General features: G+C 38.1%; 1 protein-coding gene across 1 annotated transcript in view; it reads right to left on the bottom strand.

Annotated features, from left to right (window-relative positions):
- Window positions 1–411: 411 nt before the first annotated feature.
- Trpa1 (transient receptor potential cation channel subfamily A member 1) overlaps window positions 412–20,304 on the bottom strand; it is a 45,723-nt gene continuing 25,830 nt past the window's right edge. The window contains exons 14-28 of the mRNA XM_059255680.1: window positions 19,604–19,770; window positions 17,392–17,485; window positions 16,399–16,458; window positions 15,371–15,469; window positions 14,262–14,332; window positions 13,576–13,738; window positions 12,485–12,574; window positions 10,612–10,781; window positions 7,881–8,010; window positions 7,311–7,493; window positions 5,613–5,681; window positions 3,201–3,311; window positions 1,331–1,428; window positions 480–674; window positions 412–439 (exon numbers count right to left, since the gene is read on the bottom strand). Of these exons, the coding sequence (XP_059111663.1) occupies window positions 412–439; window positions 480–674; window positions 1,331–1,428; window positions 3,201–3,311; window positions 5,613–5,681; window positions 7,311–7,493; window positions 7,881–8,010; window positions 10,612–10,781; window positions 12,485–12,574; window positions 13,576–13,738; window positions 14,262–14,332; window positions 15,371–15,469; window positions 16,399–16,458; window positions 17,392–17,485; window positions 19,604–19,770 (1,728 nt within the window). The remainder of the gene's footprint in view (window positions 440–479; window positions 675–1,330; window positions 1,429–3,200; window positions 3,312–5,612; window positions 5,682–7,310; window positions 7,494–7,880; window positions 8,011–10,611; window positions 10,782–12,484; window positions 12,575–13,575; window positions 13,739–14,261; window positions 14,333–15,370; window positions 15,470–16,398; window positions 16,459–17,391; window positions 17,486–19,603; window positions 19,771–20,304) is intronic.

Below are 20,304 nucleotides of genomic sequence, written 5' to 3'. Positions count from 1 at the left end.
GGGACTATAGGCATCTCATGTTATATAGTTATGACACTATATATATCACTATATATAACTATAGTTATCGAATTATATTATATCAGCATATATTGAATAGGAATCTAATATTGACATTTGTATCCTGGCTTAATAATTACATTTATTCTTGTCCTTCATAATGTGTGTTCTAAAAACTTTGCTTTCTATTCAGTCAAATAAGATTACCTTTCATTAAAGTCCAACTTGAACATGTCAGAAGGGATATTCCCAATACATGGTGATTGACATAATATATATATATGATTTGAAGGAACTACAGTTTCCCATGCAGTGACGGTGACATCTGTCCAACTCCTGTTTCTTTGCTCTTTCCAAACTGACATTTATTGAAGTAAGCCAAGCAGTCTCCCACTCCCATAAGGCACCCAACTAAAGGTCTGGGTGACTAATGTTTAGGACTAATATATTTATAATATATACTATATAATAATATTTAGTGTGGTTTTGTCTTAACTGCATTCAACACAAAATTCCATTTGCTGTGCATGTGCTCTAGCCTCTCCCTCTTGAACCTGTCTTGGAAAGAACAATGGTTATCTTCATCTTCTGTCTCTGAGATGATTTCCATCTTCTGGATGATGAGTTTGATGAGTTCATGCTGCTTTTCCAAGAGAGAAGTGAGGTCCTTCAGTCTGTAAGAGCATGCATGTGTCAGGAACTTATTTTAAATCCCTTTCCCTTTCTTAGTCTTTATGACTGCAGCAAGAACTAGGGACTAGAAATGTTCGACACTAAGTAACGACTCAGCTTGTAGCCTCATTGTGGCCATCCATTCCTGAAGTTGGAGTGATTTCCCCTAAGTTACAGGACTACTTGTGACTAGCTGTTGTTTCTAGCTGGTTTTTCCAGTTACTGATATGAAACATGCATAGAAAAGTTAAGCAGCCTTCCCATGGATGTAGTTCCTAAATAGTTGATTAGGAATCTAAACTCAGGTAAACTGTAGAGCCCTCTTGCATATCTCCTGTCCACTAGGTAGCTATTCAAGGGATTCTCCAAATCTTTTTAGGGTTCTGTTATATGAACCCAGTTGGCTCATGAACAATATAGTTTATGACAATGAACCCAGTAGTAAGGAAATTAACATTTAATTCTCATCCATTTATTCCTTGGATGGCAAACTGGCTGGTGAGTGGTCACAAATAGAGTCCTAAAATACGTCTCTTGATTTTTCAGTGCATGAGCAATGTCCCTCAATAAAGCCTAATTTCAGATATGAGATAAATACCAGTATCATAATGTAACTGTACCCAATTTCCCACATGAAGATAGATAGAGAAATACAAACCTGTATTTCTGTTTCAATATTTCCATTTCCAAACACATGTCAGTGTTTGGTACCTCTTGCCGTGTTTCTTGCGTACAAAGAAAGTAATGAAAAAATCGCTGTGGGTAAAACACAGTAGTTATTAAGGGCGAATTAAATTCAGAACTACTTCACAAGCATGCATCAAAGTTCAGTCCCCAAGTCAGGTTCAGCAGGAGAAATTTTCCTAGTCTACCACTATGGCCTTACAAAGCTCCTCGGCTACCTGGGAAACCATCAGGTCAAAAGCTACGGTGAAGTCATCCGTAAGAGAAAAATTTAAAAATGCAAATGATACAGAAGGCATAAATGTGGGAGGGACTGTTAAGAAAGGACTTTGTTGTACCATTTTCCAAATTCTCATGAAGAATGCCCATTCTGCATTATGTGCAGTACTGTTCCATATACGAGGTGTTAATTCTTTGACACTGCACTGCATCATTACTGATCACAATTTAACTACTGAACCATATTTTCCATATAGACATTTCTGAAGTTAAATTTTAGTAATTTTTTACTTAGTGCTCTCTTTTTTTCTGGTAGCAGGGACAGAACACTGGGCCTTGCATGTACTGAGGAAGCTCTTTAACACTGAGCTCTACCCCAGCTTCACCGAGTGTCTTTTTTTTTTTTTTTTTTTTTTTTTTTTTTTTTTTTTTTTTTTTTTCCGAGACAGGGTTTCTCTGTGTAGCTTTGTGCCTGTCCTGGAATTCACGCTGTAGCCCAGGCTGGCCTCGAACTCACAAAGATCCGCCTGCCTCTGCCTCATGAGTGTTGCCCGGCTACTGAGTGTCTTTTAAACCATAGTCAACTAGAGAAGGCCAAGTGTAGATGTGAAATGACCAAGAATGAGATAATTCTAGGAGTCCAGGACACGAAGGAATTCAAGTGAACTATGTTTAGAAATAGAGTGGACCAGAGGGGAGAAGAAGAAGTAAGGGGATGTCCTACATAACCAGGATGGCTAGCCCATCTAGGCTGATGAATAGTACATGAACTGCAGTAGTGAACCCTAGGGAAACACTGGGACCTTTTCACTGTGGGGAGGAGAGGGTGAAGCATGGCAAAAGTGAAGTCTGGCTTTGGGTGAGCTAGGTTTAAAGACACTTTGAGACAGACGAGTGGAATTTTAAAAGTGGTCAGTTGAATACGGGGCCTGGACCTCAAAAGTAAGCTCTCAGCTAGAGATACGAATTATGGATATTCTGGGCTTAGGTGCAACCATGTACAAGATTAGGGGATAGCATGGAGTTAAAACAAAAAAAAAAAACTAATGTGCAGAGATTATGATTTTGTGACTACATAAGGTAAAATTAACCTACAAAGAACTCAGGAAGAAGAGTCATAAACGTGAGCAGCCTGGGTGTGACAGAATTAGGATCTGGAACTTGTGACTTTTAGTATGGCTCTTTTCTCCTATACTGTACTGGCCTTACTTGGTCTTTAATTATTTTACATGTCTTCTAAAGTGGACATTCTCATATATGTTCCTTATTTTATGTTCTATATTTGCATTTAGACACACACATCTGAACATAAGTCTACACATAAAAGTATGTGTCAAGTGATTAGGAAAAGCAAATGAAGAACACCAGCCCTTCTAGACAGCTACTAAAAGGGTATAGCCTGCCCATCTATCTGCCTGAGCATACAGGGATGTGATGCTGTGCATAAACAGATGTCTCCCTCCCGACATCCTGATACTTTCATATAATGTGTTGTGCACTTGCAAAAATGCAACCACTTCTTTTCCACAGGCAGAGCAGACCCAAAGCCTTCTCAGGGGTACTGCTAAGGTCAGCACAATGAATGAATGTCATACAACATTCATTCCTGCCATAAGAGTACTTACCAGCATCCTGCCATGCCTGGGTCTGTTCGGATACACAATGGTGGACTTCTGATCTACTTTGCGTAAGTACCAGAGAGGCAACTTTTTCTCTAAGTTGGTATGAAGTTCCACCTAAAATATATGTTGGGTTTATTAATGAATCATTAATTAGTCTCTAAAACAATCACCTCAAGAGCAAAATAAAAGTGGATTCCTGTGTCCTGATTTCTACACAGTGACTGAGCTGGCCAGGCTTCCTTCACCTTCCACTTAGCTCAGTCACCTACTTGTCCCTCTCTCACCTCATCCCCCATGAGGCCAGAGCAATCCACAAGTGAAGTCGAAGAAATGACTGAAGACTTTAATGTTAGCAAGCGGGTGTTTAGTGCTCAGGCAGGGGCTGTAATCCACACTGAAGATACAAAGAAGAATGAGATAGCCTGTATGCTTAGGGTGTTACAACGCCAAGAGTTCAGCACTGCTGGGAAGTTGGAATGGTATGATGTGCCCAGGACAGGAGAGGAAGGATTGCTTAACTTGGAGATACACGGTGAATACACAAGTGCAGTTCAATGCACAAAACAAAAGGAAAACAAAAAAGCAACTATCATGCCTACAATCCTTCTGTGGTTTTTTCTTCGTATATTAGCAGGGCAGAAAGTTTTACCCATGACATATATTGAGTATAACTTCTCTTTGGAGACACAGTATTACATCTATTTAATGTTTCTGTTTTGAGCTGGTATTTAGTTTAATTCTCATATTGTTTATTCATTTTTTGGCAGTACTGGGGGTCCAACCCAGGCCCTTACACATGCTCAGCTAAGAGCTCCCATAGTCTTCCATGGAATCCTCAATCTTTAATTTTTTTCTGTATTTCTAGCCCTTGGTGTCTCTCTGGATGTGATGGTTGTGACAACTGTGTAGCAGTACTCGCTTTCTAATCTAAGACCACACTGCTTTCAATACCTAGGATTTCAATGGCTTTCATAGTGAGCTATAAAGACATTCCTGAGCAAGGTGCCTCAGATGAAGTGTGCCTCAAGTAAGACACATTCACTATCTGGCTTACCACTTATTTTTATGATGTACACCACCCTTTGCATACTGCAAATTAGTTTCCATTTTAAAAAAGCTGTGTTTTCTTGTGCTTTGCTTGCAATTCTGGTCAGATATTTGTTTTGATTTTTATGATAATTTACTGAAGATCAAGCCCATTGTCTTTCAATGCTAGCCAAAGCCTTTATCATAGAGCTACATCTCCAGGCCTTCATTATCCACTGCCCACCATCTCTCCACGAATTCACCCATTCCACAGGCAGTGCAAACACCCAGACAGAAGAGAAGCTATTTTAAAGAGGGTCTCCATCTCTCCCCAGTCCTCTGGCTATAAGACTGTTCAAATATTGGAGTCAACTTCTATTCTGAGAAAAGGAAAAGGTTGGAGCCCTGATGCCAGCCAGGAGAACAGCATGTATGTTAGGAAGACATGTTACTTGGTTTTAACAACCCATAAAACCAGTTTGCAGGACAGTGTGGAGCCAAGGCAAAGATAAGTCAATGATGGATGGGATCACACCTTGACCATGAGTACTTAATTACACGTGCTTCACATGCCAAACTATCAGGAGAGCTTCTGAATGGAACATTTGGGCTGTAATGAGAAAAAATCCTCATATCAATTGGCTTATGGTGGCACAGGCCTGTAACCCCAGGACTCAGAAGGTTGGGCCAGGCCGATTATGAATTCAAGGCCAAAGTGAGTGACAAAGTGAGTTCAAGATCAGCCTGATAGAACACTCACACCTACACACATATACCTTCACATACACACACAGATACACACATACATACCTACGTTCACACCTACACACACATACATATGCATATACATACAAACACATACATACACACACAGACTTATATCCATGCATGCACACACTCATACACACACATGCACATATATGTACATACATAGACAAATACATACAAACACCTATATGTACATACCCATATACACATATATAGAGACACACAAACACATGCACACCTATACACACATACATACAGATACATTCACATATACACACACATACACATATCTACACACACACACACACACACACACACACACCAATGTTGCATTTGGCTCAGCATGTAATTAAGCTGGTTTCTTCAGTTGGCCACAACTTAACCTGATAGGAGTTGTCAGACACTTCCTCAATTTTTCTGAGTAGATTACTCCAGGGTGTTTTTTGATAATCCCTTATCTCTTGATTATAACAAGAACACACAAACAGGCGCAGGTGGCAATTCTCAATATGGAGAGACATCTATATTAAGGAATGGTGCACTTAGAAAATCAGCTTTCTTATATACAAGTAATCATAAGAGTATTGATTTCAATATGTGTTTAATAATTATAATACTTACCTGCATAGCAATCCTCTTCAGTGATGCATGCTTCTGGACTTCGGCAATGTCCCCAACTGCCAAACCAATCTATAATATGACAAAAGATCAATCATAGCTCAACAAAAAATGCAATTAAGATTGGTCTTACTTTCCATTCAAATATCAATAATTAAACACCATCGACTAAGTGGTATATAAGCAACTGAACACCATAGGCCAAATGGTATATAATCTAAACAATGTGAATTTGTTCTTTACATTTCTGGGGCCAGGAAGTCTAAAATGATATTAGCAGATTCAGTGTTGTACATAGTGTCTTTTATATATTCTCAAGGAATAGCAGACAAAAGCATTGTAACAAGTTCCAACACATCTTTTTCACATAGGTGTGAATCCTGCACATGAGTCTTCTGTCCTTATGATAGAGTCATTCAAAGGCCTGGGAGCTTTTAATACTATTATCATGATGATTAAACATTCAAACTGTGGCAAGATCTCTGCCAAAGCGGAAGAATGAGTGATGGGGATGGAGTCATTGATTAAGGGAGTCTGTCCAAAAGACCTGACACTTGAACTTTGAAAGATTAGAGTTAGCCTCTGGAGGGAGGGTTTTCCATGAAAAAGTAAAAGCTTGCACAAGAGTTCCATAAGCATGAAGGAAAGTGGAAACAGTCCTGGGGAAGATAGGGATGGTGTAAGATCAAGATGATGGTGAGTGAGCCAAGCATACAGATGGGTCTGGACTGGATTAAGACTTCTAAAGAGTCATGAAAATGAATTTAATAGGCCCACTTTTAAAACAAAATGATCAGCTTTTAATTAGCTATCTCTGTAGTGAAAATGCTTAGGAAGAATTTGGCGGAGAAATGAGATTGTAGACTCTTCCAATGACCGCTATGACAGAGATGAAGTGCCGTGAACATGTAGGCCGCCTGGAGGAAGATGTGGGAGGTAAGAAAGAGCAAAGGTGGGGAGGCAGGAACTAAGAAACTTCCTATGATCTGGACACTATGTCTCTGGACCATGGGAACCAGGAGGTATTAAACCTTATCTTTCTAAGTTTGCCGCCTTCTGTAGTTTCTTGTAGTAACATAAAGCTGACTAATACACCACAAATACAGAGATGTTAAAGGGGTTAAGAATCCTTGGTATTTGTGGTTGTTTGAAAGAAAATGGCCCTTCAAAAGGAGTGTCACTATTAAGAAGTATGGCCACCAGGTGGCAGTGGCACACTCCTTTAATCCCAGCACTCAGGAGGCAGAGCCAGGAGGATCTCTGTGGAGGCCAGCTTGGTCTACAGAGCGAGATCCAGGACAGGCATCAAAACTACACAGAGAAACCTTGTCTCGAAACCCCCCCCCCCGCCAAAAAATAGAGGTATGGCCTTGCTGAAGGAAGTGTGTCACTGTGGGGGTGGACCTTGAGGTCTCTTTTTCTCAAGCTTCCCTCAGTGCGACAGTTAGTCGACTTCCTGTTGCCTGAAAGATGTAGCACTCTCAGCTCAAGCACCATGTCTGCCTGCATACTGCCATGCTACCCTTCATGATCATAATGGACTGAACCTCTGAAACTGTAAGTGAGCCACTCCAACTAAATGTTTCCTTTACAAGAGTTGCTGTGGTCATGGTGTCTCTTTCCCGCAATAGAAAACCCTAAGACAGTATTATTAAATGTTCCAAGTAAAATTAATGATGTGAGCAATGAGATATCACTTACTAGTAAATTCATGAGAACAATTGGGACAGACATTGTGAAGGCAATAAGTTGCCCAAAGGTCAGGATTGGATATGCCAATTCCTTTCTTAGGAATGGTTCTAGGAAGGCATCTCGATAGTTGATGTCTCCTAGCATCATGCTAAAAGTCTGGATTAAGGAGAGCAATGGAGTGCTGAAGGCATCCTGAGAAAAGAAGAAAAGTAAACAGGAAATGAAAATCTCATATCATGAAAAAGGGTTTCCGAATGACTAAATGATGAAAATTATACTAAGAATACTTTTAAAATTCACACATGTAACTCTTAAGATACAGTCATGAGAAGTATTATTAACAAACTACAATCATCAAAAGTAAACATAAAACACATTTTGGTGCTTAAATATAAATTTTTGACCAGAGAAAAATCTAATAAAATGATACTTTTTCGTCAATAAAATCATTTAAAAGATGTATAAGATACAAACTATTCAAATACAGTTATTAATTTACTAGGCCATTAGTATTTAAGTATAAATATGTATTTCCAATATTACTAGTAATGATGTCAACCAAAGATGTAAATATCTCACTTGGAAGTTCAGGAGGACGTAAAAGCTGAGGCCAAAAGCCAATAAGAGGAAGATAAACACGCCCGTCGATCTCAACAATGTTTTAAAAATCACCTCCAACATAACAATGAAAATTCCACAGTTCTCAAACCTAGAAAAGCAAAAGTATTAAAGCAGTTGCTCACTCTGGTGTCAAGGGGTGTTTCATTCAGTATTTATCGTCAAATAAGTCAGGTAAGAGGTTTAATAGAGGAGATCACTGAAGCCAGGCATTTTGGAATAAATAAATAAATGCAAACCTGTAAGTAACCAAATCTTCTTTTCAAACTGACTATTGGGCTACTTCCTCCTCCTCCTCTTCTTCTGTTTTTTTCATTCTTCCTTTTTTCTTTCCTTCTCTGTTTCTCTCTTCCTTCCTTCATTCCTTCCTTCCTTCCTTCCTTCCTTCCTTCCTTCCTTCCTTCCTTCCTTTTTTTAAATTTGTTTTTTGACAAGGTTTCTCTGTGTAGCCCGGGGCAGAGTAATTCTTATTAATGCCATTTTTCTTTGTTTTACTGCTTGACCAAGGGGATGGCAGTTTACTCTAAGTGATTAACAGAAACCCTCACAACCCACATAAAAGAGAATGAGGCCTGTTGCTTAATAAAGGGATTAGGGACAGAAATTCTGTAATGGCTCAAGTAGAGACCAAGTAAAGGAGCTCATGTCCTGTGGGATGGTCTGTTTGTTAAATTGCTCTGATTGGTCAATAAATAAAACACTGATTGGCCAGTGGCCAGGCAGGAAGTAGGCGGGACAAGGAGAGAGGAGAATTCTGGGAAGTGGAAGGCTGAGTGAGGGAGACACTGCCAGCTGCCACCATGACAAGCAGCATGTGAAGATGCCGGTAAGCCACGAGCCATGTGGCAAGGTATAGATTTATAGAAATGGATTAATTTAAGATGTAAGAACTAGATAGCTAGAAGCCTGAACCATTAGGCCAAACAGTTTAAGCAATATAAGTCTCTGTGTTTACTTGGTTGGGTCTGAGTGGCTGTGGGGACTGGCGGGTGACAGAGATTCATCCTGACTGTGGGCCAGGCAGGAAAACTCTAGCTACACTCATGTTCTCAGAAGCCCCCAAGACAGGGCACGAAGTACACATTTACATTCATCCATCCTTACAACCCACCCTTAGAATACTACATTGTGATGCTTAGATACACAAGTGCAAGATCTGGCCACTAGTTTGTACTCTTCCTTTGTCAAAGATTCTTTAAAAAAAAAAATCACATCATGTAACAAAATTCCACTACTTAATATATACCTGAATGAAAACATCCCTTTGTGCTGTGGGATGTATGGCAAATGTGTTGCTAATTAATCAATAAAACACTGATTGGCCATTGGCTAGCCAGGAAGTATAGGCGGGGCAAGGAGGAGAATAAAGCTGGGAAGTGGAAGGCTGAGTCAGAGAGACACTGCCAGCCACCACGATGAGAAACAGCACGTGAAGATGCCGGTAAGCCACGAGCCATGTGGCAAGGTATAGATTAATGGAAATGGATTAATTTAAGCTATAAGAACAGTTAGCAAGAAGCCTGCCACGGCCATACAGTTTGAAAGCAACATAAGTCTCTGTGTTTACTTGGTCGGGTCTGAGTGGCTGTGGGACTGGCAGGTGAAAGAGATTTGTCCTGACTGTGGGCCAGGCAGGAAAACTCAAGCAACACCTTTGTACTTTATAAACATGTATACATATTATATGTCAATCAAGAAATACAGTTTTTGGAAAATCTGAAAGGAAATTTAGCTATGTTCCCAAAGAGAACCAGAAATGTGGCCAGATCACTGATAGTGCCTGACTTGACTCTACGTTCCTTCTGGGTCACTGCCTTTTCCCAAAGCCCTGTCCTCCCTATCCAAGGGCCCACACCTCAGTCAGCATGACTGCACTGTTTCCAGAGATGCAGATTAAAGTGGGGTTAGCATATCCCTGGAGACCCAAGACTCTCCAGTCCAACCTATATCTCAGCTTACTGGCTGAAACCTTCAGTAAATTACTCCTATTCAGTGTTTACATTTCGTCTTTGACACAATGCAGATAGTGCCATCTACTTCTTGTTATCATAAACATGTGAAAAAGATGCTTAACTCAACATCAGCAGTTGTTGGGACGAGAACTTAGGCCACTTTCTCTCTCTTGAATCATTTAATACATTTTTTTAAAAATTAGATTATTTTATTCCCTGTTTTTGTATTACTTTTATTTGATTAATTTGAGTGCTTTAACCCAAAGTAAATTTTTTACCAAATAATGTCCAAGGAAACAAGAGTAGCTAACACTTTCATTTCTGTTTCTGCCAACGATTGAGCTAGGCTTGTTGATGAAGGCAGATTTGGCACTGAGGGGACTATGGCCATGTCTGGATACTTTTTGGTTGTTACACTAAGGGTGGGGATCTGCAGCTAATGTCCAGTGGGTAGAAATCTAGAATGTTGCAAACTACACAACATGTTGTTGTATAGGCAGAGCTGCTCCCTCTACACAATGACATACACCAAAAATAATTAATGGGTCCCAAAGTGAGGAGTTAAAGCCTCAGTGCACACACTGAGGCCTCTACCCTTCAGGATTAAGATATTAACATCCTCACATTTAAAATGACTGGAGACAGTGAGAATCAAGTTACAAATTCACATCACTTAAAATGGTCTTTCTTTGATATTAAAAAGGTTTAAAGAATGTAAAAATCATCCAAACTGGTCTTACCTCTGAAGATACAATAGGAAGTTCATCCAGTATAAGAATATTGCTATTGCTCCACATTGCCACTGCATATATGCTGGGATGTTGAGAAACAAGGGCAATACAAAGATGATGCTGGTTGTATAGATAATCCATTCCAGAGCATTGTTGTAATCCAGGAAGTAATTTCTTTTCTGGATAGAGAAGGGTGGAGAATTACCACATGGAGAAGCCTGGCATCTGTATGCCTTAAAGACAAAGTGTCACATCTGTCATTCTGGAGTGACTTACAATCAGTGCAGAGTTAGCAAAGGCACTGGCTGTCCTTGTGCTATGGATATCTGATAACTAAGAAAATGCTACATGATTTTGTTTGTTTTCCATATAAATGGCATATTCCCTCTTAAGGGGACTTTCATTTGTTTGTTTGTTTGGTTTTTTGTTTTTTGTTTCTCAAGACAGGGTTTCTTTTTGTAGCCCTGGCTGTCCTGGAACTTGCTCTATAGATCAGGCTTGTTTCCAATTCACGGAGATCCACCTGCCTTTGCCTCCCAAGTGCTGGGATTAAAGGCATGAGCTACCACCACCTGGCTTAAGGGAACTTCTAAAGAACTGTAGATTGGTCTCATAATTCCTGAGATCTTTCTGCCTGTGAGGACACACATTTTTGGCATTGTGAACAAGTCCAGCTATAAAGAAGTTTGTGACCGGTGCTAAAAGTTAACCAGAGAACAAAGCCAAAGCATAATGATGTACTTAGTAGAATATTCTAGACATTAAATGTTCCATACCATAGACCATTTAAAAATAAACCAGAAAAAGGGAGATCAACTCTAACCAAGGATTTATATAATGTCATAGTTTTTAAGCTATCATTTGCAATGTTTAGTTAGGAAAATGAAAGAAGATAAGTGAGTCTAAATAATGTGCCCAAAATAATTTAAGGTAAACCAACAATGTAACTTGATTCTCAGGATTGTGACATCTTACTGAAAAAAAGAATACACATACATATGAAAGTATTTGTAATGTATAATAGTAAGTGAATACAAATTTGTATAAATGCTATTAGTCTTTAATACAGATATCCATGCACTTACATTATATAACAAAGAAAGATTTAAAAAATTTAATGCTATAAAAGAGATAGGTTTTATAAAAAGTTCAAAAGATATGATTAGAAATAAAGGATCTCTCTCATTTGCCAATCAAAGAGAAGATCTTCGGATACTTAATAAAATTCAGATTAGACATAAATCTGCACCTAACTCATTGTCTTAAAAATAAGAATAAAGTAAAAGAAAATGCCATGATAAATTTCTGAGTCAGGTATGTGGCACATACAGAAAATCCCAGGATTCCAGAAGTGATGGCAGGAAGATCATGAATTCAAGGTCAGACTCAGCCAGAGTAAGACCTTCAGCTCAAAAAAAAAGTTTCCATATTTTATAACAATTTGGTTTTTCAATAAAAAGAAAAACCATTCCTCTTATGGCAATGATTCAAAGATAGACCTGTTTTAAATGGGGTCGAGAGAAGCTCTTTAAAAATACATTTCCAATTTGAAACTGAATTTATAGTATTACAATTAAAATAATTCTCAGCAAACAATCTTAAATAGTACAAGAGCAAACACAGTGAAGTCCTTCATGATGATCACAGTGGACTGACAGACCCACCTGGAAGCAGGAACGTGGAGCAATTCTTCCTCATATGTGCCAGCTAGGCAGAGTGACCTGACCAAAAATTAGGTGATTTCTACATTTTGAAGTTCCTATATGAGTCAAGTTGTGTGAATTGAACATGACAAATACCATTTAAATAATTGTTTACTAGTTAATTCATACTCTCTATATTAAAATAATTATAGTTTAGAAATACAAACTAAATTATGTACCTGTTGGAAAATTTGGACCACTTCTTTGCAATATCCAAATATACTTGATAAGAAAACAAGAACCATACATATTGTTATTGGAAATGAATTCTGAAACAAAAAAATGTAAGACAAAAGGATTATAAGGGTTTAAGAGTAGACAAATTTTATTTGCATCATAATTTTCCACTAGTAGGTTTTATTTTACTTCTGCTTCACTTTTATGCAGTGTCTACAATTGCATTAAACTGAAAATTATCATCATGCCAATACTCATCTCATTAGTAGAGGTTACATACTCATTTCTTACCCCGATTATTGCATGTTCAAACACTGTCAAGTGAATTATGAAGGGACACAGATCTGCAGATCTACATATATTTTAAAAAATTGTGGTAAAGTACACATGTTATAAAATTCACTGCTTTATAATTTTTATTGTATGTATTTGTTACTTGTTTTGTGTGTATGGTATGTACACACATGCATGCCTGCATACACTCATGCTGTAACATGAAGGTTGAGATCAGAGCACAATTTCAAGAAATGGGTTCTTTCTTCCTATCATTTTGGTCCTGGGTATTAAACTCAGGGCATCAGGCTTGGCAACAAGTGCTCTTACCCACTGATCCATCTCGCTGCCTCCCACCCCACCCCCAATTTTCCACTTTAAAAACTCTATGTCTTAAATACACCTTAACATTTTAAAATATAAATCCTATCATTAAACACATTCACATCATTACATCAGCATCATCACTATTTCTAAAGTTTTCCCATTATTTCATTAATAAAAACTCACACACACAACAGCTCTTCCTATTCCCCTTTCCCTGCATTCTCCATAATTACAAGTCCATGCTATTTCAGAAAAGTTGTAAGTTCTCACATTTAGCATTTTAGCTAGATGTCAATTTCTTTGCAAATTGTCTTATTGACCATTTGTTAATATTTGTTCTCAACCCAAGAAAGTTTTAGAAGAAATTTGTACCACATATAAGTTCTATTAATAATAACCAAAGTCCTGATACATCATGGTAATGAACTTGTTATTTCTAAAGAAAAACACATTTTTACATTCCTTAATTTTAAATGTTGAAGTTTTGAAATACCAGAGTGTTTACTGGATCCAAATTATTACTAGTTTCATTGATGATTCCAGTGGAGTTGAAGGCCATTCCAGGCTTTATTTTGACAACAAGAAGGGTCATGGGTATGAGACCAAGACAATAAGATCCTAGGTTCATCATATGGGCTCTGAAGCCATAAGCACACCTACAAAACAATGAGCAAATCACACTGAGTCATCTCAAAGAAAAATATTTACAGACACCTATGGAAAAAATAGCAATGATCTATTTCGAACATCTATTTTATAAATTCCTTGTATTTTACAACCAAAGTTCTTATTCACTTTCCTCATTTTCAGAGATAGAATCTCAGTTGCTGAGCGAATGACAATGCAAGTCTCACCAACTCATGGAAAAGTGGTGTTTTCGGTCCATGTGTCATAGCTGCAAATTGAGCCTTTCTATACGACACTCATATTGTCTCACTGCTTGCTAAACTTCATGATCCACGAGGCTAGTTTGTGTCTCACATTAAAAATTACATATTTCAAATCTTAGTGTCAAAGATAACCATAATGATGACAAAATTTGCCTTCAATGCTTGCTCTACTCAAATTCTAAAACATAATAATATCTAAAACAACAACATACCACTGCAATATAATTTCTTAGAAGGTTTTGGGTAGAGTTAAAGGGAACATCATTTTAAACAGAAGACTAGTACCCACCATTTCATAAGTAAGTATTCCTTACACACAGGGTGGTTGAGAAGCTCTATGCGGTTATGTTGTACCATGACCTGAAAACAAGGAAAAAGTAATAAAAACACAATGATGTTAAACAGCTTAGGATGAACTGAGCCTTTTGTTTTCTGATTTATGATGTTATTATGGTATTATGAGTGCAACATTTGGTTATTTTAGAAATTTTGAGAAGTTCAAATTTTCACAAAAAAGTAAAAATGTGCTGGGTAGTGGTGGCACAGGCTTTTAATCCCAGCACTTGGGAGGCAGAGGCAGGCGGATCTCTGTGAGTTCAAGGTCAGCCTGGTCTACAGAGAGAGCTCCAGGATAGTCAGGACTACACAGAGAAACCCTGTCTCAACATTTCCCCCCCTAAAAAAATTCAAGAGAGAGGGAGAGGAGGAGGGAGATAGATAGATAGATAGATAGATAGATAGATAGATAGATAGATAGATAGATCATTTTTATACAGGTGCAACCACTTAATTTAGTGTGTCTTTTAATCTCTGTCCCAATGATATGGTATAAGCTTGTTAATCTTAAATAGGGTTGCAGCAGAAATAGAAATTATAGATAAATTGGCAAGGGTTTACCCTCATTCTGTGTTTCTAGAAGGAATTTCATCAGTAGGGCACATACAAGCAGTTAAAATAATGTGTACAATATAAGATTTTGAGGGTGTTTTAGTAACTATTAGTATCTATTTCAAAATTATATTTTAATTATCACAGAACTATATAATGAGAAATTAATGACCTGGACGGTACAAGAGAACCCACCAGATCCTTTATCATTCACAAAAACACTGATTTTAGCATAATACACAGAGCACATTACCTTGGTGAGTAACAGAGACCCCAATTAAAAGGATCCTGCTAGCCAGATGAACATATTACCTACAAAGGCTATTCCCCAGAGAAGATAAATTCTAGAAAAGGCCAAAGTGAAAAAATACAGGCTTGGGCAACATTGCAGGTATGGACATTGTACTATAAAACTGTCTCCCCAGAGCTTTTCCATTTCCATCAATCTTGTAGCCAAGCAATTCAGAGTCCGAGTGGAAACAAGTCAGCTAACACAAGCACTAGACTTACATTGAGGACTGTAAGAGGCTCATATCTCACATCCTGGGTAGGTGTTAATTTTTTGGTCATTGCTAGTGGGCACTGAAGATATTTGAAATTATATTCAATCTGTGGAAGACATACATTTAAAATATTAGTCTAATAATTAGTTTAGTAAAGATCTCCAACTACTTCTTTTTAAAATTCTTGTTGAGATTTACTTATTTATTTTAGATGTTCTGGATGTTTTGCCATCATGTATGTCTGCACACTTCATGTGTGCTTAATGTTGACAAATTCCAGAAGAGGGTATTGGATCACCTGGAACCAGAGTGGTGGACAATTGTGAGCCACAAAGAGGGTGCTGAGAATTGAACCTGGGTCTTCGGAAGAGCAGCCAATGCCTTTAAATACTGAGCCATCTGTCTAGTGCCCTGCCACTTCTTCTTGATAAATAAATATGCAAGCTTAAATTTTTGATGAAAGTCAACTGGTGTAACTATTATTAATTTCAAATGGAGAAAAGGAAATTAAGTTATTACATGCAAGTTACAAATATAAATATATTGCAAAGATATTTTTAATTTCCTTATAGAAATGAGGAAAAAATAGAATTATATGATTTAGGCCCTTGCCTACATAAATGATTTGAGTCACCCCAAATCTGGTGGTTAGATTCATAATCCTGAGAGAAAATGATTGTCATGCTGTACTCTCAGAACCAGGAAGGACAGGACGTACTAGATAGCTTTATACATGCACGAGAAGCCCCCAGATAACTGTCATGAGACATGAGAATTTTTAGACATTCAATCTTCCTATAAAATATGTAAGTAAATGTAAACACTGAAAAAACACTAAATAATGTCATTAGAAGTAACTAAATATTTGGGAGAAACAGAATGTAAGGAGAATATTCTCTCATAAATAAATAGTGCAATATGAAGCCAATACTCATCATCTACTATACATTGTAGAACTACAGTTATCACCACTTTCATATTTTCAAGGAATTTTTATGAAATGCATGTCAGATTATCTTAATAAAACAACCTTACATGGTAGTCATGACAGGACTTGTCCTCTGTGGAAGGTATCATGCAGAAGTCTAAAAGAACCTTTGAGAAAGAAAACCCAGTTGAGATATTAGAGGAGCAGATTGTACATGAGAAAGAACTTTATTTTGTGTCTACAATAATATACAAGCTATTCCCATGCTTTCCTCTGCTTCACGATCCTTCTCCAGGAAGAACAATGAATTGGGAGTTTTCTCCTAATGACACTGCTACCCTAGGAAAGGCCATGTTCAATTAACACCGTGAATTTGCTTCCTGTCACTAATATGGTCCTTTAGGTTATATGCTCATCTGGAGTGCAGGAGCCTCATAATCATGTTCTGCAGTGCTCATCAAGCCATAGACTGTTATCTTCATTTTTGAATAGACACACATATTGAACAGTATCTTTCTAGTGCAAAGAAGACAATTCCATAAGAATGACCATCTATAACCACTACCACTTAACATTAGAGCAGAGTGTGCAAAAGGGAAGAAGTGGAGTGTGGCACGTGGGAGGAGCTTCTGCACATCGAAGTAGCTGCTGTTCAACCTAGTGATTCCTGCTGTCTGAGAAGGCCATCCTGGGTCTTTTGATTTCTATAGGAAGTCAGGTGCCTGTATCCTTAAGGAAAGCATCTTAGGGATACATGTTAGAAAGAAATGCAAATGTGAAGAGTTTTCATTCAGCTATCAAATACTACTGTGTCTCTGCCCTAAACTTGAATTATTTGAAGAAGAAAATTATATTTACAAAATTTTATTACATTATAAGCAATAATGTAATAAATTATTCTTTTTTCTAATATAAATAATTCTTTTTTCTAAGCAGGTTCTCATTAAATATTTGTTGGCTATTTTTCCTCATAGAATTTGAAAATTAAAAACTGTGAAGATAGAAACTACTGTTATGAGTTTATGATTGTAAGTGTAAGTCCTCCTACCACACTATATGCCAAGCACATACCCACGAAGCTTTTGCTTTAGGGAGCTTACTTTCATGCACTCAGGAAGGTATTCTACCATTTCCATGGTTGGACATCTGTTGCTTGGAGAATAATGACTGAAAACTTGAAGACATTCATCCCATCTGTAAGGAATTCATAAGAGAAGCACAATAATTAATCATGTTTTCATTGTAGCTGAAACTGAAGATTTCATACTTGCAGTAGAACTCTAACTTTAATTGTATTCTTAAAACATCATGTTCACACACTGACTGCAATGGAGCCAAGTGAACCAGGAAGAATTCATCAATATTACACTAATCCATTAATGGGGATTAGGAATGCAGGTGAAGCCCAGAATAGCTGTTATCATGACTGTTCTGTCTCTTTCTTTAAGTGTCTTTTTTTTTTTTTTTTTTTTTTTTGGTTTTTCAAGACAGGGTTTCTCTGTGTAGCTTTGCGCCTTTCCTGGAACTCACTGTGTAGACCAGGCTGGCCTTGAACTCAGAGAGATCCGCCTGGCTCTGCCTCGCAAGTGCTGATATTAAAGGCATGCGCCACCACCGCCCAGCTCTTTAACTGTCTTTTAAAGAAGGAAAACCAAGGCCATTGTCTTCTTTCTCTCCTGCAATTCTGACATGCTAAGTCTTTCGGAGGTGATTGTGTTAGGCAGATAAAGTCATGCTCACATACTTGAATTGGCAACTTGGTATGGCATCCACATTTAACTCATATATATGCATATATGTGGTGCATTGAGTTGAATTGGAAAAAAAAAGCATATATTGAATATAGTAGTGAGGGTAGATCGTGCCATCACATTACAGAGTGCATCTGTTTCTCCACCACCATCTAGAGAAATGGGACTGGAAGGTACTTAGTATTCTAAAGAGAAGTTCAATCTATAATAAGTAAAGATGAGCTCATTTATCTCTAAGACAATACTTGTAAGATGAGTCTGATGCTACTGCTACTAATACAGATAGAAATTTAATGAGTAAAATTCCTGTATAATATCTGCATTATTATCAGAAAAGATGGCTAAATACTTTGATTCACTGGTGTTTCAAAGGGAACGAATTTCTCAAGACTCCACAGGCTCAAAATGAATGCTAGATCAGCCTTGAATATGAATATTGGTCACTTTGTGTTCCCAAATGGGTGACAAGGGTTATCTGAATATTTATTTGTGCTGCTATAGAGGAATTTTGTTCAGAGAGTTGAAAAACCACCATCTAACTTCATCATTCAAACTCTTTACAGGGGCTAGATTTGAGTGGTTAAGAGCACTGGCTGCTCTTCCAGAGGACTTGGGTTCAATTTCCAGCACCCGCATGATGGCTCATAACCATCCACAACTCCAGTTTCAGGGACTAATATGCTCTTCTGACCTCTGCAGGCACCTGCTACACGTGTGGTACATATACACAGATGCGAAAAAAATTAAATAAATAAATATTTGAAAAACAAGAGTAAACTCATTAGAGGATGATTTACAAAGGCATATCCACAAAAGGTCACATATTATAAAGGGTCATTTCATTAAATGCCATTAGTAACCTTAATCATACTTTCCACGCATATCCACAAAAGGTCACATATTATAAAGGGTCATTTCATTAAATGCCATTAGTAACCTTAATCATACTTTCTACATTGTTATTATTATTTACATGTGTTTATTTGTTTATTGATTGATTGACTGATTGACTGATTGATTGATTGATTGATTGACTGTGTTTGTCTGGAGGAACATGCACCACAGTGTGCTTTTAGGCTAGAGGACAGACAACTTGTGGAAGTCAGTTCTTTTCTTCTACCATATGAATTCTAAAGATCAAACTCAGATAGTCAGACTTGGTGGCAGGCATGGTTACCTGATGGGCTAGCTCCCTAGTTCTACACCTATCTTCATCAGCACCCAGTTTCAGAGTTTGTGCTGGCAAGAGCTGTCACGGAAGCCCAGGAAAGCCCACCAGAGTTTGCTTGACAGTAACCTTGTTACCAAATGTTCCCTGTGCCTGGACCCCAGGCGTCTAACAAAGGGCTAAGCAGGTAGTACTGGGCTGTCACGTTTGGTTTGTAGAAACGAAGACTGAGGATGAAGTAATGCTCCCACTGTCAGCAGTAGCTGAACAATGGGCATTTGCATGTTGATTCAAAGCTGAAGCATGTTCTTTCCCTCACTTGTTCTCAGGCTAGGAGGGGTGCACCCTGCTACCCGAGGAAGCAGGTTACAAGAAAGATGGGAAAACACATACCTTTTACTCCTGATGGTTGTGAGGACCACTTCCTTCCGCTTATTGTGCAGTGCGATATGCAGAAAGGAGGCTTGCTGCTTGTTCAGGACAATGTCAGCGTTGTAGCTCAGAAGCATAGCAACAGCCTTGGCATGGCCTTCCCGGGCGGCAAAGTGGAGTGCTGTGTTCTTCATACAAAAACAGAGCATGGAGAGTAGGTTGAGAGAGGTGAGAGTCCTTTGGCTGCTTTGTTGCCTTGTTTCATGCTGAATTTCTTAAAGGGATGATCAACAAAGCTAACTATTTAATAGCAAGTATATCAATTTAAATCTCATGTTCACAATGAAGCTTTAAACAATGAGTTTACCATTGAGAGAGAGAGTTGCTTAGAGAGAGAGAGAGAGAGAGAATGAGAGAGAGAGAGAGAGAGAGAGAGAGAGAGAGAGAGAGAGAGAGAGAGAGAATGAGAGAGAGAGAGAGTTGCTTTGTGGTACTCTGTGTTGCTTCTTCGTTGAGATTACTCCATGAGGACAAAGGAGAAGCTTTTAGGGTAAGGCTCCAATAGTAAGCACAGAAGTACATACCCCTGAGGACTTAGCACCTATTAGAACTGTGAATTCCAAACTTGGGGTTCTAAAAGCTTATTAAGAAGTCAGAGATGATTATAAGGTTGCCAATTTGTCATTTTTTCATACAAAAATATTTTTAAAAATAGAAACAGA

This window comes from Peromyscus eremicus, chromosome 2, assembly GCF_949786415.1.
Source record: "Peromyscus eremicus chromosome 2, PerEre_H2_v1, whole genome shotgun sequence".
NCBI lineage: Eukaryota > Metazoa > Chordata > Mammalia > Rodentia > Cricetidae > Peromyscus > Peromyscus eremicus.
This window is presented reverse-complemented; position numbering and strand designations above follow the sequence as displayed.